The sequence below is a fragment of the Apteryx rowi genome, unplaced genomic scaffold (genome assembly GCF_003343035.1).
Source record: "Apteryx rowi isolate R43461 unplaced genomic scaffold, aptRow1 scaffold_13, whole genome shotgun sequence".
NCBI lineage: Eukaryota > Metazoa > Chordata > Aves > Apterygiformes > Apterygidae > Apteryx > Apteryx rowi.
Genome location: NW_020447530.1, coordinates 3726910 through 3742297, shown reverse-complemented (window position 1 = coordinate 3742297; position 15388 = coordinate 3726910). Strand labels below are relative to the sequence as shown.

Sequence of the window (15388 nt, the reverse complement as noted above, 5' to 3'; positions counted from 1 at the left end):
GCCGGGCTCGGCGCGGGGCTGAGCCAAACCCTCCCTCCCACCCCGCTCCTCGGCCTCACCAAGCCCCGGGGGCGGCCGGGGCGGGTTTCTGCTCCCGTTGGGGTCGGGACGCCGGGTGCCGGGGCGCCTGCGGCTGCTTCTTCGCCCACCTCGTGCCGCATCGCTGCAGCCGGCGCAGCCTCCCGCCGCGCTCCCAGCCAGCACCCGCGAGCGTGTTGGCGGGGTGTCGGGAGACAGATCTGACATGCGAAATGCAAGTGGGCAGCAAAAACCCGGAGTTTCTTGAAGCCAGGGCGACGGCTCTGCCTCCCGGCGCTCAGGCTGCAGCGCGGCGCCGGACCTGTCTCCTGGGGGTCTGCGGGTYCCCCGGGGCCAGTGACAGCAGCTCAGCAGCGTACGTGGGTCGCCAGCCATCAAGCCCCGGCCTGGTTTAGCAGCTGTACTCGAGAGGGGAGGCAGGACCCCGAACAGGGCACCCACGGAGCTGGGACGGAGAGCGGGTGGCTGATCGACCCGCCTGCGCAACGATGGCACGCGGCGGTGGACGCAGCCAGGGAGCCAGGGCATACGCGCTCGGCCCCGGGAGCCCCGGGAGCTGCCGCTTCCCAGGTGGCCCCAGGACGGGCAATAGCTATTTAGGTAGCAAAACCTCCGCGTGGCTTGGAAACAAGGGCAGGGGGGATGAACGTGTGTGGTCGCCTGTGCTCCAGCTCCTGGGCAGCACCTGGTAGAGTCCCAAATCGGCTGGAAGCCTCCCGGACCACAGCGCCCTTCTCTCCATCCTCGCCAGGCCTTGGGCGTCGAAGATGAGGAGCCAGGATGGAGCGGGACAGCTCTTCCTCCCCAGCCGCGCCGTTTTGTGGCTCTCCCACCACCCCATCGGTGCTGCAGGCGGGGGTCCAGGTCCCCTTCGCCACGAAGCCCATCACACCGAGCCCTCTCGCTCCTGCCCTCGCTGCAYGCACGGTTGGTGACACAGCCGGGCTGGCTGGTCCCTGTCCTTCCTCCTCCTCTCCTTCCTCTGCCACCCTCCGGACAGACCCTGTCCTAACCCTTAGTGCATTGCTCTGGGCTTGGAGACCTTCCCCCTCCCGCTGGCTGCAAATCGGCRATCGCCCCCAACGCGCGCAGCCGCGTTCCCGCGTCGTCCGGGATCAGCGCGGCCGCGGCACGCTGCCCGGCGCGGGCGGCACCGCGGTGCATCGCCTGCCATCGCTCTCATATGCTTCTCGTCAGGCGCCCCACACCTCCTCCGGCGCGCCGCGCGGCAGATGCCGCCGTCTCGGGGGTGCCGCGACCGCTCGGGATCCGGAGCGAGGGGAGCCGAGGATAAAACAGCTCCAGCCGCGCGAGAGGGAGGGAGGTGGAAAGCAGCCGAGCGGTGCCGATTTTGGCACGCGGAGCGGCGGGGGCACGGCGGCAGCGACGGCAGCTCGCTCRCGCTGTCGCGGCGACTTCGCTTTGCTCCTCGAAGCTCGGCCAGTCGGCAGAGCAAGGGAGGAGAAGCCGGGAAGGAGGGCAGCCGGCACGGGAAGGCTCGGCGCGCTCCCGCCTTCTCCCCGGCGGCCGGCGAGGGCTGCTGCTCACTTCGGTGCTTTCGGCACCGCGCGGGTGCGAAACGCCTGCACCGAGCGAGCACCCGGCTCGGAGGTGGAGGGTACCGAAACCGTCCTCTCGCCTCATTCCGGACACCAGAGGTCTTGGAGCGGCTCTCGCCCCTGCCCGGCTCCCCACCTCCCTGCCTCCCGCAGCACCGTTGCCAAAGGACCAGACAGGCCAGGCTGAAACGAATCCAAAATTTTATTTCCAACAAGTACATTGACCACGTGGGATGGGGACGCGCGCTACATCACGACTCCGACCTTCCCCGCGCTGGGGTTTTCTGGGTTTTTTTTCTGTTTTTTTTTTTAAAGTCAACCCCCCCCTCCAACATTGACATCTGCACGGCCCCTCTGCCCCAAAATCTGCCCCCGGGGGGACGGCACCGCACCGCACCGCACCGCACCGCCGAGGGGCGGCAGACTCACCCCCGCCATGAATAAAGTTTGTAGGAAAACCGAAAAAAACCCGAACAAACAAAAAGAAAAAAAAGTCCCATTTCAGCCCTCCAGATATTTCTCTTTAAAAGCCCGGGGGTCGAGTTTAACACCATTTGACCCCACGCTGGAAACRCAGCGGCAGTGCGGAGAGGTGACTTACATTTTTCAAGGGGGGGGGGGCCGCGGTGCTGGCAGGCGATCGCTATACTTTGCTAACGAAGGCATATCCGTGTAAATACACATAGCGGGGCGAAATACCTGGCAGCGCACCTACGGAAACAGCACGAGGGAAACAAAAATAAAGAGCAGGAACGTAAAACACCTCCGAGGAGCAGCCGAGGCTAATTCAAAAATCCCCCCTCCCCCCCCCAAAACCTCCACGCTTCTCATGCAGCTTTTTTGTGTCTTTATTTATTTTATTTATGGTTTTTTTTTTGTAAGAATTCAAGTTGTAAAATACGCAAGTCGTTAAAAAAATTATTACAAACCACTTCATGACAGCACTTGGGGACGGTTCGGGGGGCGAGCRAGATCCCGGGCCCTGCGTTAGACGGGCCGCGCTTCGCTGTCGGTCGCGGTAAACCAGCGTTAAAAGGGAACAGACGAAGCAGCTTTACAGCGTATTTACACCTTCGTCGTCACGCCGCGCGCGGCGCCGGCGGCAGAGCGAACCGCCTCGTCGGTCACCCGTTTCGGGAAGCCCCGCGAGCGGCTCGGAGCGGAGCAGAGGGACCGGGAAGGCGGGACGGGGGCRCCGGGGAGCCGCGCGGGGGGACGTCTCGGGCCGGCTGGGCCCCTTGCGTCGTACCGACGCTCCCAAGGTGCCAAAAGCTCCGAGCCCAGCGTACGAACGGCGGGTCTTCTCTACAGAAGACTAGAAAAAGAGTATGAAAAGGTAGAAAACCCAAAATGCACTTGTCACGGGCTAGAAAGAGTCACAGAAAGGTACCGAAAGACTATTGCCCTCTTGAATACATCTGKTTTTTTTAAGCGGGTACCTGATCGCGAACGGCCGTTTAACGGCAAAACCCGCCCGATCTCGTACGCGGAAACCTCAAAAATTCCCCAAGAGTTTCGACGAGTAGGAAAACCGGGAGCTCTATGGCCAAAAAGAGGGATCTCAAGCCCCATGCCCGCGCGCAGCTCCGTGCCGGGCATTCCCGCGGGAGAGCAGCGGCCGACGCCGGCAGGGTCCCGGCGGGAGGCCGAAAGCGGCGGAGGCGGACRGGGGCGGGGGGGGCGGAGAAGAGGCACGGAGGTGTCGGAGAAAGGGACAGAGCCCGAAAGAAGCGGTCGACTCGGATTTTCCGACTCCCGGCTGCCTGCCGGCGCCGGGAGCCGGCCCTGCCCTAGCGCAGGAGGTATTTCAGGCACGTCGAAGGCATCGCGGGAGCGGTTCGCCTCGCGGCATCGCCTCGCTTTCCCTCCCTACGGCTTCTTCCGCCAGCGCGCGGCGTCAAACAACGGGAAAGAAAATCCGGAGCGGGGGAACGGAGCTAGCTCTCATGCACTAAAAGTCGTCACAGAAGTATGAAGCACCAACCACGACAACACGAGTCACTTGGAACTTGCAGGGTCGAAGCTACCACATAGAAAACATCCGGAAGCGGCGTCTGCCGGAAACRCAACACCGAGCCGGTGGCGGCGGCGGCACGATCCGCCGGCGCCCTCGCTTCTCGCGCGCGATCCCGTCTCAAACGCCAGGTCCGGCCAACCTCTGCGCTACCCTAACGCCAAAAATCAAAAAGCACAAGACCAAACATGAAGTAACATCAGAGCAATCTAGCCTGTTGCGATATACCCGACAACTTAAATTAAAAACAAAATTAAAAAATCGCATTTGGAAAAAAAACCCGACAATTATCATTCCAACAAGGTTATACACATCCTCGGCAATTTACTTTGCTCAGCACAACCCTAGTGCTTTAAACGTGGAACAATCGAACGAGTTTCGTGAGCGGAAAAGTGACACAGATTTATTCTTTACATGGTTTTGTTTTTCTTTCTAGGCAACTCTACAGACTTCGGATCTTTTGCCTCGCAAGGTAGATCATCGTATTCCCCCAAAGGTGGCCAGGTTCTTTAAACATGCACATCTCCGGAGCTTCCAGGCCGCGTATTTTACTGATTTTTTTTGTTTTGTTTTGTTTTGTTTAAATTCTGCGGACTACCAGGTCGTCCCCACTCCTAAAAACTCTCCATCAGTGTTCAGGGTGGCCCGAGCGCCGGCCAGGCTCCTCGCGGCGTTACAGGATCACGCAGAAGAACTTCTTCTCTCTGAAGGGGTTTTCGGAGGCCGGGACGGGGGTCAGGAGTGGGTCCTCCTTGGCGTGGGCTTCGCAGTACGCCATCAGGTCCGCCGCGGCTTTGGACACCTGCAACGAGGAGCCGGGCGTTACGGAGACGCCGGACGGACGGATGGACGCCGATGCCGACGCCGMCGCCGCGTTACCTTTATCCTGTCGATGTTGGCCTCCATCTTCAGCTGCTCCACCAGCTTGCGGGCTTGGGCGATGCTCGCCGTGTTGTTGCTCGCCATCGCCGCCGCGGGCGGGCTGCGGACGCAAAGGCACGCGGCGGTGACTCCCCCCGCGGCCAAGCTTAGGGGACGCGGCGCTTCCGGGGGGCGGCGGCGGGACGCCGGCTAAATCCCGGCGTTTTGGGGAAAGGGTGGCGGGGCCTTTAGAGCGAAAGGGAGGCAAGAGACGGGCTTCAGAGGGGAGGCGAGGGCGCGCAAGGCGCCTCCGCTTCCTCCCGCCTCCGCCGCTCCGTCCCCGCCGCCGGTTTGGCCGCCGCGGTGCCAAACAGGATGCCGGAGCTTCCTGCCGCTGGCGATTCCCAGCCCGGGCAGCTGGGGCCCGCGGAGCGGTCGCAGTTTTACCGGAAGCGGGTCCCTCCGCCGAGCCTTCGCCTCTCTAGGGCAACGYCTGCTCCTCTTCGACGTTCAGCGCCTGTAAACGGGAGGCAAAAAAGGGGGAAAAAACCCAAAAACCACGGGTTAGGTGGATGCGGCACCAATGAGCGCGACGGCACCGCGGTGCCCGGCGCCGGGCAAGGCTGCGGCAGCGCGGAGGCAGCAAGGCCGGCGGCTTCCCTCCCCGTCGCCCTCCCTCCTGCGTTTTCGGAGACGCCGGCGCCGGCGCCGCTCGTTTGCGTTCGGCTCGCTTCCCGGCGCRGGGAGAGGTTTCCAGTGCCGGCTCCTCTTTGAGCGGCTCCTCGGCCGGAGCCACGCTCCTATCGATGCCCCTTTCCCGGGGGCRCGGAGACAGGGAGCCCTCGTCCCTGGCTCCACGGCGCCAAACGGAGATTTTGGGGGGCAATCTGGGTTTGCTGCGGCGCCCGGCAGCCTGGCCCGCGGTGAGTCCCTGCCTTCGAGCAGCGCTTGCACGGCAGCTGGGAGAAGGCGGATTTAACTAACGGATTGGAGCCCTAAATCTCTCGTCCTCCTCCCCCCCCCCCCCAAAATCGCTCTCCCCCGTGTGGGTTCGCTCCTGCCAGCTGCTTGCTCTCGGCCGGGGCCCGGCTGCTCTGCCAGCGCCGGCATCCGCACTGCCGGGGCGATGCGTAAAAACGATGACTAACCTGCCTTTTCCCCCCTCCGGTTTGGGTTCCACCTCGAGCCGCGTTTGGGTGGAAACGGGAATTCTGCTAAACGCTTAAAACCGGCATTCCCGCGTTCGGTGTTTAGTCCGGGCACCCGAAACAGGCAGCTTTCGTTGCAGCGGGGGGGAGGAACCTCAAACCAACTTTTGCACCGTTTAAGGTCCTTTACCGCTCAAGGGGGGCATTAAACACRGTTAGGATGTGAGCAACTTTGTAAAATGGTTTTTTTTTAACGTTGGCTTGAAAAATAGGCAGCTCCGCTGAAACATCATGGTAAAAATACATGCCAAATGCACAAAAATATTACAGATGAAAGGAGAAAGTGGCAAAAAACTGCGTCGCGCGGGGTTTTTATTCCCTTCCTAACGTTCGAGTTCGTCCGACGTCCTGATACGGTGTTTAACCTGCGCTGGAGCCACCCCCGGGGCTTCTCGGAAAATCGCCCTCGTGCCACRCAGTAAACGTGCGGCTTTACGGGGCGTAAAGGATCGAGACGACGTCTCGGGTCTCTCCCACCTAGCAAAGCTCAGGACGTCCCGAGCTTGGGGAGAAACGCTCCCTGCCTCCGACCCGGCCCCGGAGGAGCAGAAACCCCCATCCAGCCCCAAAAARCTCCTTCCCCCGAGGAGGGAACCGAGACCTCCCGGTGCGGAACGCGCCGCGGAAGCAGAGGGAAGGGGAAGGGCTCCTTCCGCTCACTCCGCGGGAGCCTTCTTGCCCAAATCRCCGCCGCGGCACGCCGAAGCTACGGCCCCGCGGACAGCCGGGCTCGGCCGCGGGAGCTGCGCTGCCTTCTCCGAAGATTGCCCCCAAAGCAARCCTTGATTGCGATTTTATTTTAAGTAACGCTCGCGCGAAGCCTAATGAACCTTCCCAGCCGCTGGGAATCGCCCAACAAGTTACATCAGCAAAGAAACAACCCCGTTAACCGTCCCATTAGTTTTAAGACCCCAGAGGAATTAGCTTAGACTGCCTTAATTAGGTATCCGCAATACAACTGAATTAATTAATTAGTGATAAGCACCTGAACCACATTACTCATAAGGAGCTATTTCAAGCTTCAAATACATCAGACGGGTCACAGCCTCTTGCAAAAGTGATTTATTGCCGGAAAAGCTGCTGGGGTGTCTTAGAAGGGAGAGCTGAGCACACAAAACTCATTGCATCTGGAAAGGAGATGGAGAGGCGGCCAGGCCGCGTGCTCCGACCGGAGCCGCCGGCTCGTGGAAAGCAAGGGGAGAGCAGGGCACGGCCCGGGTGGCGAAACCGGGCCAGTGGCTTGGAGCAGTGGGAGGTGCACTGAAAGGCTCAGGCCTCAGCTGGGCTTGGCACAGCCCGACACACGTGTGATGAGCTGGGAGGCAGCAAAGCTGCCTCGGGATTAAACACCTCCTGGCCACAAGCGACAGCGAGTCGATGCCGTCGCGCTGCTCCAGGCCCTCTCGTTGGGCGCGAACGGGATGACTTCCACCTCCGTCACAGAACTCGTGCCGGGGGCGAACGCAGTGGCCAAAAAGATTCGCAGCCCGGCAAAACGGCTTTGCCCTCGGCCCCGCGGCCAAGCAGGCGTCGAAAGCCGGACTCGGCTCGAGCTACGACATCCTGGTTTTTCCTTGGGAGCCCCCAAAATCCCAAAGCGGCCCGTCTGCGCTCCAAGCACGCGCCAAGCGTCCTGCCCTCTGCAGCAAGCCCGCTTTTCTCACGCGCTGGTATTTACGACGAGGCACCGGAAACCTCGAGCAGCCTGCGCTGCCTCCTGACCCCGCTTCCTGCTGAGTCAACGGCGTTCGATTTAACGCAAAATATTATTCTTTCTATATTGTGCCGTGACACAATAGCAAACACGGATATTACACGGGCGGGAGAAGAAAAGCGCCCGAGAGCTGCTAGCCGGGCGCTGCTTTTACACTCGCAGTCGAGAGCATTGCAAAAAAAAGAAACGGATCTGCAAAAGCAAAGGAATCCTGCGCTCCCGGCGCCGGTAAAGGTCCCGGCTAGCAGCGCAAGCTCCCCTCTCCCGTGCATCCGTACGCCGCTCTCCGCACGGGCCCGGGTTTTAAGCATTAGCTGGGAAGCGAGGGAAGCGCCGAGCGTGAACGGCAAGCGAAGAGGCGAGGCTGAGCGGCGATTATATTAAACCGGCTGATAAATAATGCAACGGATTTTGACGGCAGCGGCTCTGCAAGCGCCTCGCAGACACCGCCGCGTCTCCGCGCTGTTAAAAACACAGCGGGCGAAGCGCAATCGGGTCAGGAGGGCTTGAGGAATTGAAGTTAAAGCCCTTCTGAAAAACGACGGGGAGGGAGGTCTCCGCTTTCCTTGGCGGACACCCAAGCCCTGGTCCCCCCCCCCCGGTGGGTGCCTGCGTGCAGACCACCCCCTCTTCATCACGCCCTGTGCAAGCTCCTCTTCATCACGCCCTGTGCAAACTGAGGGGCTTGCACAAGACCAGCTTTTCCTTAAAATGACCGTTGCAGTTCGTTAACCAAAATCCCTGTTTGCCCGTTGGAAAGTGCTGAGGAATCCAGAGCAACGGGAGAATCAACAGTCAAAACTTACTCATGCTTTGGACCGAGCTAGATGTGCGAAACCATCCGTCCCACTCCTGCATCCACACTCCAGCTGTCGCAGAAAGGCAAAATCTTCCAGGATTTCTCACCTCCTCATCCAGCTTCTGCCCACACCGGCAAGCTGACAGGAGCAGGAGGAGCTGCGGGAGCGCCTGCAGCTGCAGCACCCGTGAGACGAAGCAGCGCGACCCGGAGCCCCTGCAGCTTGGACGTGCCACCCAAGCGTCCTACTGGAGCAGCCGGCAGCGCCTGAGCCCTGGAGTGACCACCGAGTGGGCAAAGGGCGAGCGGGTTCACACACGGGTGACAAGTGAGGCTCTGCCCGGCTCCCGGGATGTCCAGGCTGTATTTCAGCATCCCCCAGGGCTGCTCAGAGCCAGYGTCCAGGATGAACCACCATCCCATGGCTAAGGTCGCTCGGGCTGCCAGCACCCGCTCACGCCATGGGGGACCTGGCGCTGGGAAATTCCCTGGTTGCTTTTGTCCTTGGGAGACTCGGGCCAAAGTCTTGGTGTCCCTCCCAGTGGGAGATAACGTCCCCGGGCTCTATCAGTGTAAAGCAACCTCTAGAGTGCACCCGGCGGCCGAGGCGAGGTGGCCAAGAGCCCTGAGCGAGGTGGAAACCCGCCCGTCCCCCACCAATGGCCAGCGATGCTTTGGAAACGTGCCCCTCCGTTTCGCTGAGACCTTTCAGCAGTGACTTGCTGCCTCCCCCAGCGCCACAAGCCTCGACAGGCCGGACGTGTCCTCAAGCGGCTATCCCCTATCTTGGGAGCTGCTAGCATCAGATTGACTTGACAAGACAGACACTGGGGATGGAGGAATCTCCATCAGAGCAATTTATTTTGATGTAAAACCCAAAGAAGACGGGGGGAGAGGGTGGTCTATTCTCCATCCTCCCCAACCCACCCAGCAGCCATCTCCTGACCCCCAGGTTCCCCTGTTTGCGAAGCTCAGGGCGTGTAGAGGAAGGGTCCTTGGCTTGGGACGGCTCTTTGCAGGGTAAACGGCACCAGCACCACCCTGGTGAGCGACGACGGAAGGAATGCATCCAAAACGAGAAGAAACTCTTGGAAATGCCCAACTGAGCCAGTGTTGGAGCTTGCTTCCCACCCAGCCACCAAGGGTGCTACACCACCGGCACAGGGGACCTGTCGTGGTCACAGCCTCTTTGTGGTCACCTCGACCTCGGAGCCTGGTTTGCTTYGGTCTGGACAGTCAAACCAGTACCCAAGGTGGTGACAGCGGGTCTCAACGCCTGATTACGATCCTGCTCTTCTCAACAGGCAGGACTCTCCCAGATCCTGCTCTTCAATAGAGGCAGCACAAAGCCCCGTCCCCTAGAGCAGGTCCCACCRGGAAAGGTTTGGAGGCCAAGGGAGCACCCTTGGGATGGGGGAAGAGGAGCACATCCATCTCCAGCTCAGCTGAGCTCCAGGGGTGGGTGCAACCTCAGCTCCCTCACCGATGGCCTGAGCCAGCTTTGGGCCATTGCTGGGTAACACAGTGGGGCGCGAGGAGAAGGAGGGCTCCCATCCCACCGTAGGGCCAACGCCATCTCCCGTGAACTTCCCCTTGCTCCAAGAGCTACTGCAAAGCTGAGAAGCAACTTTACAAAGCAAACAAGTGACCTCAGAGCACAGGAGAACACTCAAGACATCGAGGCATGAGTGGGACAAGACCGGATGCAAAAGCTCTTCTTRTGGGTGTGCCCAACCCTGACTCTATCCCAAAATGGGTGTCACAGCTTTAAATGCAAACTATGAAGCCTGCTACAGGGAAAGGCATGCGGGTGCTGTCCTGATGCCCCCCCATGAGAGCAGGATCATGAAGACACGTTTCTTGTAGCCCCTATCATGTTCAAGATCCATTCCCCGATTCCCAAATGCCCATTTTTATCTTGCTTCCCTTCCTTTATCTGCAATGAGTCCAAAGTAAAACCAAAGACATTTGGTCCGGAAGGGAATTAAATCAATATTGAACATCTTGCATCCAATGGTGATTGATGCTTTGTTAACCAGAACAACATAAAAAGCCCACTTCCTCCAAAAACTCCATGTGTGAGTGAAATGCGCTCAATTAATTGCTCAGGAATTCATAGCTACATGGATTTTAAAACCATTGAAGACTGAAAAGTTCGCCCTGCTCACTGGGTCTGACATCCTACATCACACAGGCTATAGATTTTCCTTAAGTAGCTCGTGCATCAGACTCGTGACTCTTGGCCGTCTGGTCTTGTTCAAGTGGGGGAGAACCCGCGCCACCCCACAGGAGGATGATACGATGGATATTCATTGCTCTTGTTAAATGCTCTTGCACTTTATCTAGCTTCAGCGCCCTTTTTTTCCTCTTGGACGTGGTTCAGACAAGAACAACAGGCAAGAAAAAACGTGGTTTCTCCATATCTCTCTGTCTGCGCCGTATGACGCACGACTTCACATAACATATGACCGCACGTGGGATCGGCAAGTGAGACATGGCACGCTGCGAGACACAGAAACCTGCCAGGTTTAATGTGCACCATCGCATCCCACCCTTGCAACGCGGGGAAAAATCCCTGGGAAAAGCCCCCTCTGAACTCACTGCATTCAGGGTGACCAACCAGGGCGGATTTGCGCTGCTGGCGATTTCCAGCAAACCGGCCACGTCTGCATCAAGGCAATTCTCGGCAAAGAAGTGGAGCGAAACCACCAGTTCCCTTTAGCCGCTCCGCTTTCGGAGCTGGGGTTTTGCCCTTTCTCCCCAGGGTACCAGCGTTCACGCGGCCCCGAGCGCTCGAACGAGGTGACACTGGGCAGCACCCGACCCAGCTCCCACCAGGAATGGACCATACTGGAGCAACACAAGGAGCTTTCCAGGCCACCTGCTCCCCCGAGCAGCTCCCGACGGCGTCCGGGGGGACAGCTGGTGTCGGGGCCGAGCAGCTCTTCTCAAAAAAAAGCCACTTTCCCTAAAGAGCTTGCGGCACAGCCCTCATCCACGGGACATTCCTCGGGCGCAAGGACGAAGCGGCGCTGTGTCCCTCCCGTGCCAGGTCCCTGGTTCCCACGCTGCGGCGCGGGCTCGGCGCAAGCTCCCAGGCTCTTCCTTGCCGGCTGCCCAGTCCCAACCGCGACCACCACTTTGCTGGGGACATGAGCACCGTGGGGCCGTGGTCCCCGCGCCCAGGGACGGACGGACGGACGCGGGGCTGGAGCCRGGCGCAGCGGCAGGCACGTGCTGGCTCTGGCGCCGGCTCGCCTCCTTCGCCCTGCCGCCGCCGGAGGAGTGCAGGTTTCGCAACAAGCCACCGGTGACACGGAGCGGGATGACAGCGCTGAAAAGACCTTCCTATAATTAGCGCAGAAATCAGTCCAAACGGTGTCACTATTTTCCTCAACGTGCCAGTCACCGAAAACGCTCCGGGTTGCCTAGCTACTTCCGCGCTCGCAAGCGAAGGAAGAGGCTTTCTCGGCTCTTGCTTAACTCCCGGCGCTCTCGTAGCGGAAGATTTTTTCATAGTTACGTCTGCGCCTATTTGCAGAGGCGCCCGGTGCCGGCGCGGAGCGGTTCTGCCCCCCGCGCTCGCCCGGAGCGGGCGCTCAACCCCGGGGCATGAGCAGTAAATCCTGCCTGCGTCTCCTCTGACGCAACGCTAAGGTCGCTGCTTTTGGAAACGAGTAACRAGCCCCGACCAAGGACACGGGGGCTGCAAGGAAAACTTCCTAAAGGGAGGATTTTATCCTCAGCCAGTCGCACGCTCACATCTGGCCCCAATCAGGAAAGCATATGAGCATGGGTTTAATTTCCTAAATGCATATTGGCATGCGTTTAATTTCATATATGCACATTAGCATGGGTTTAATTTCGAGCTAAACCCCCTCGACTGCAACAGGCCCCAAAAGCACCTGTGAGCGCTTCCCTAGACGGGGACCCCGGTTGTGTCCCCACGGGGTGTCTCTCCCGTGGGGGCAAGCGGCTAAAGCAAGCCGCCGCTCGACGTCCCTGCGCCCGATCTAAACGTGAACCGCTCCAGTTTCCAGCCGACGTATCGCCCCCGGCCTTTCCTTGCTAGCGGTCTCGTCCCGCTGCCGGTGCCTGCGCAGCGCAACGCGGCGGCCTCTCGCCCTTCTCTCCGATCAGCTCGTTAGACGGAGTTGCAACGAGGGCGAGAGGCGACAGGGGAAAGAGAATTAACGTGTGAAAAGCGAGGGGAGGACAAGATAAGGTGAAAACTAATTGGGTTTGGTAYGATAAGCAGGTCTTAGCGCATCTGCTACCCGGGAATTGTCAAGGGCTTTAGCAGCGGCACGCAAACAGCGAGGTGGGTTTTTGTAAGGTTTGGTGCAATCCCATTTCAGGGAGATATATATATATATAGATATATAGATATATATATATATATATTTGGCACTGAGCTTGCAAAAAATTGGTTTTGGTGTCTTGAGTCTACCCTGGGTGTGCCTACATTAAATCCAGGGGATATGCTATTTTAGACGTCTGCCTTCTCTTGGCCGTGTCCTCACGGAGGCCACAGCTTACGCAGGGGGACGAGCACACGAGAGGCAACGGCCAAGGATCAGGCTGTGCCGGGAGCTGTTTTTCCCGGAGCAGCCAACAAGAGACGGCCTCGAGGGCCTTTACCCCAAGCCGAGCAGTCGCCAGCTTGTTTTTCCCAATCCTGCCAGCGGGCTCTGCCTTCCCAGCCCCTGGAGCATCTCCGGCTTTCTCCCAACCCTCCACGCCGTGATGATTCACTCGCACGCTCCTGACCGAAGGCGATGCTCGTTTATTAATTACTGGCCTGGCCCAAACCCCGGAGCCGACGGAGGCGATGCCCCGCTCCTCCTCGAGGCCGAGCCCTGCCCGCAGCGGGCGCTGCAGCGTGTCCGGCTCCCCCCGCGCTTCCACGGCTCGGCACGCCGGGAGAGCCGGCCCCGGTTCCCACAGCAACCAGCCCCCGGCCCCCCGGCATCGTCGCCCTCCGCCGCCGGGCTGCGCGAACCCCCCCCCTCTCCCCGGGACCGCTGCCCGCACCGCTCTTCCCCCGAGAAGCGGCCGAGCGAGAAACCAGAAAAGGAGGAACAGCTAGAAAAGAGGGAAGAGCCTGAAAAAGCAACCAGCCCCCGGCCCCCCGGCATCGTCGCCCTCCGCCGCCGGGCTGCGCGAACCCCCCGCCTCTCCCCGGGACCGCTGCCCACACCGCTCTTCCCCCGAGAAGCGGCCGAGCGAGAAACCAGAAAAGGAGGAACAGCTAGAAAAGAGGGAAGAGCCTGAAAAAGCAAGAAAAATAATAATAATAATAAAGAAAATCCCCACTGCCTGTGTTTGTTCCCCCCATTTGGGCGCTGGCTGCGAAAGCCGTAGCTCGTGACCGGGGATGGGGCGCACGGGGTGCCGACCCGGCACGCAGCATCCCGTTTCTCCCCGGCCCCAATTACTCCGAGAAACACCATGCACCGGCGCTTGCTGCGCCTTCGGAGCGGCCGCCCGGATTTTCGGAAGAAGAAGGGGTTGCCCCAGCCGCGCCGTTTTGAGGCCAAACACTGCAAATCCCAGCTCTGAACAGCGCTCCGCGAATTGCCTGGCGGAAACGCRCCGGCTTCTCTTGCAAAGTTTGCGTTTTCCAGAGGTTTTCTGCTCCGAGCTAACGTGATCCCGAGGAGCAAAGCAGCAGCCTTGCTTGGGGATCAAAAGGTAAAAAAACGGAGCGAGCTTTCCCACCCGGCCCATGTCCATCTACCCGTGGGAACCCCACCGGGTGCCCCGCTGCAATTACCTCCCAAGTAACCCCGTTTCGGGGCAGAGGGTCAAAGCCGACCCCCGCGGGGTGTCCCCACACGAGGACACCCGGCCTGGGGCGCTCCGAGCGGGGGGGGGGCGAGCGAGGCCGACGTCGCCGCCTCGCCTGGACGCTGCCGAGAACGGCCCGCTTGTGTCACGCGTGGCGACTGGGGCAAACGGGGAGGAGCAGCCCGGACTTATCCGAGCGAGGAAATCCAGGGCTGAGAAAGCCCGGGAACGACAGCGTGCGCAAACGGGACCGACCTCGAGCAGCTCCGGCAGCCCAGGCCAGCGCGCGGGTTGGGGGGGGGCCGAAGCATCCCCGGGGCGGCCCCTGCTGCAGGGCGCCCGGGGACGGGATCGTCCCTTGGGGACACCCGGCTGGATTGCCGTGACGCCTGGGCAGGATGAGGCCCAGCCCCTGCCTGAAAGGCAGGGGGCAAACCCCCCCCCCGGGCTGCAGGTCTGCAGAGGAGCTGGAGCGCCTGGAAGGGACCCCGGACCCAGCTTGCATCCCCCTCGGCCGGCAGCGCTCCGTCCCCGCGGGATGTGCAAGCCCTGGAGCACCGCAGCAGGAATTACCAATTTATTTTTATTTTTTGCAGGGATTGGGGGGGGGGGTTGCAAGGGCCTCCGCTGCATCGGCGCCTGGGGGAGGCGCCTCCCCGGTCCCCCCCCTCCCCGAGACTTTTGGGGGAGCCCCCCGCTCTCGCGGCCCCGCGAACAATGGCGCCAAGGCGAGACGGCACCGGGGCTCGCGGCGCCGGATTGCTGCAGAAACGAGAAAAGGCCCATTATAACGGCCCGTAGGGCAGAAAAGAGGATTAAAAACGCAGGCTCCAAACGCAGCCGGCGAAACGCGGTTATAAGGGAAAAACGCTCCCGGCCTGCCGCCGGCATCCGCGGTGCCCGCTCCGGCTCCCGCTTCGTGCCGCTCCCTGCCGCCCGACGGCAGACGCGGAGCGAGGTGTGACGGCGCGAYGGTCCTGCCCGCTGCGGGTTGTCACCCTCCATCCCAGCGCGCTTTAACTTCATCAGCGACCCGTTAGCGACGGCGGCGAGATGCCGGGCGCGAGTTTTTGCTTAAATTTAAACGCATTTTTTGCTCCGAGGCGGCAGGAAGACAAAAGTTGCCGCTAGGTTCTGCCCCCCCCCTTTTACAGAAGAAACCCCCCCGAATCGGGTTCCCCCAAGGAAAAAAAAAAAGAGCAAAAAACCCGCTGGCATCTGCCCAGCAGCGCCTTTCCGCGCCGCGTTTTCGCAGCTATTTGGGTAAACGGCTGCTTTTGCCATGGTTACTTTTCGCGAAGCGGTTGCACAATCCGTCCTGCTTCCTGTCGTATCGCCGCAAGAAAAACCCTGCGGCGGAAAACTAATCGTCTCGCTGAAAATCGCGCCGCGCGCAGCGCCGCG

General features: G+C 60.6%; 1 protein-coding gene across 2 annotated transcripts; it reads right to left on the bottom strand.

Moving 5' to 3' along the window:
• Nucleotides 1-1782: 1782 nt before the first annotated feature.
• On the bottom strand, nt 1783-5080 carry GNG2 (G protein subunit gamma 2). Of its 2 annotated transcripts, none has more exons than XM_026056222.1 (3): nt 4921-5080; nt 4492-4719; nt 1783-4414 (listed from the first exon to the last, which is right to left on the bottom strand). In XM_026056222.1, the coding sequence occupies exons 2-3, from the start codon at nt 4576-4578 to the stop codon at nt 4286-4288; spliced, it is 216 nt and encodes a 71-aa protein (XP_025912007.1). In that variant the 5' UTR covers nt 4579-4719; nt 4921-5080; the 3' UTR covers nt 1783-4285. The 2 variants fall into 2 exon arrangements, with proteins under 2 accessions (XP_025912007.1, XP_025912008.1); XM_026056223.1 differs by having other exon boundaries at nt 4492-4594.
• Between the last annotated feature and the right edge of the window lie 10308 nt (nt 5081-15388).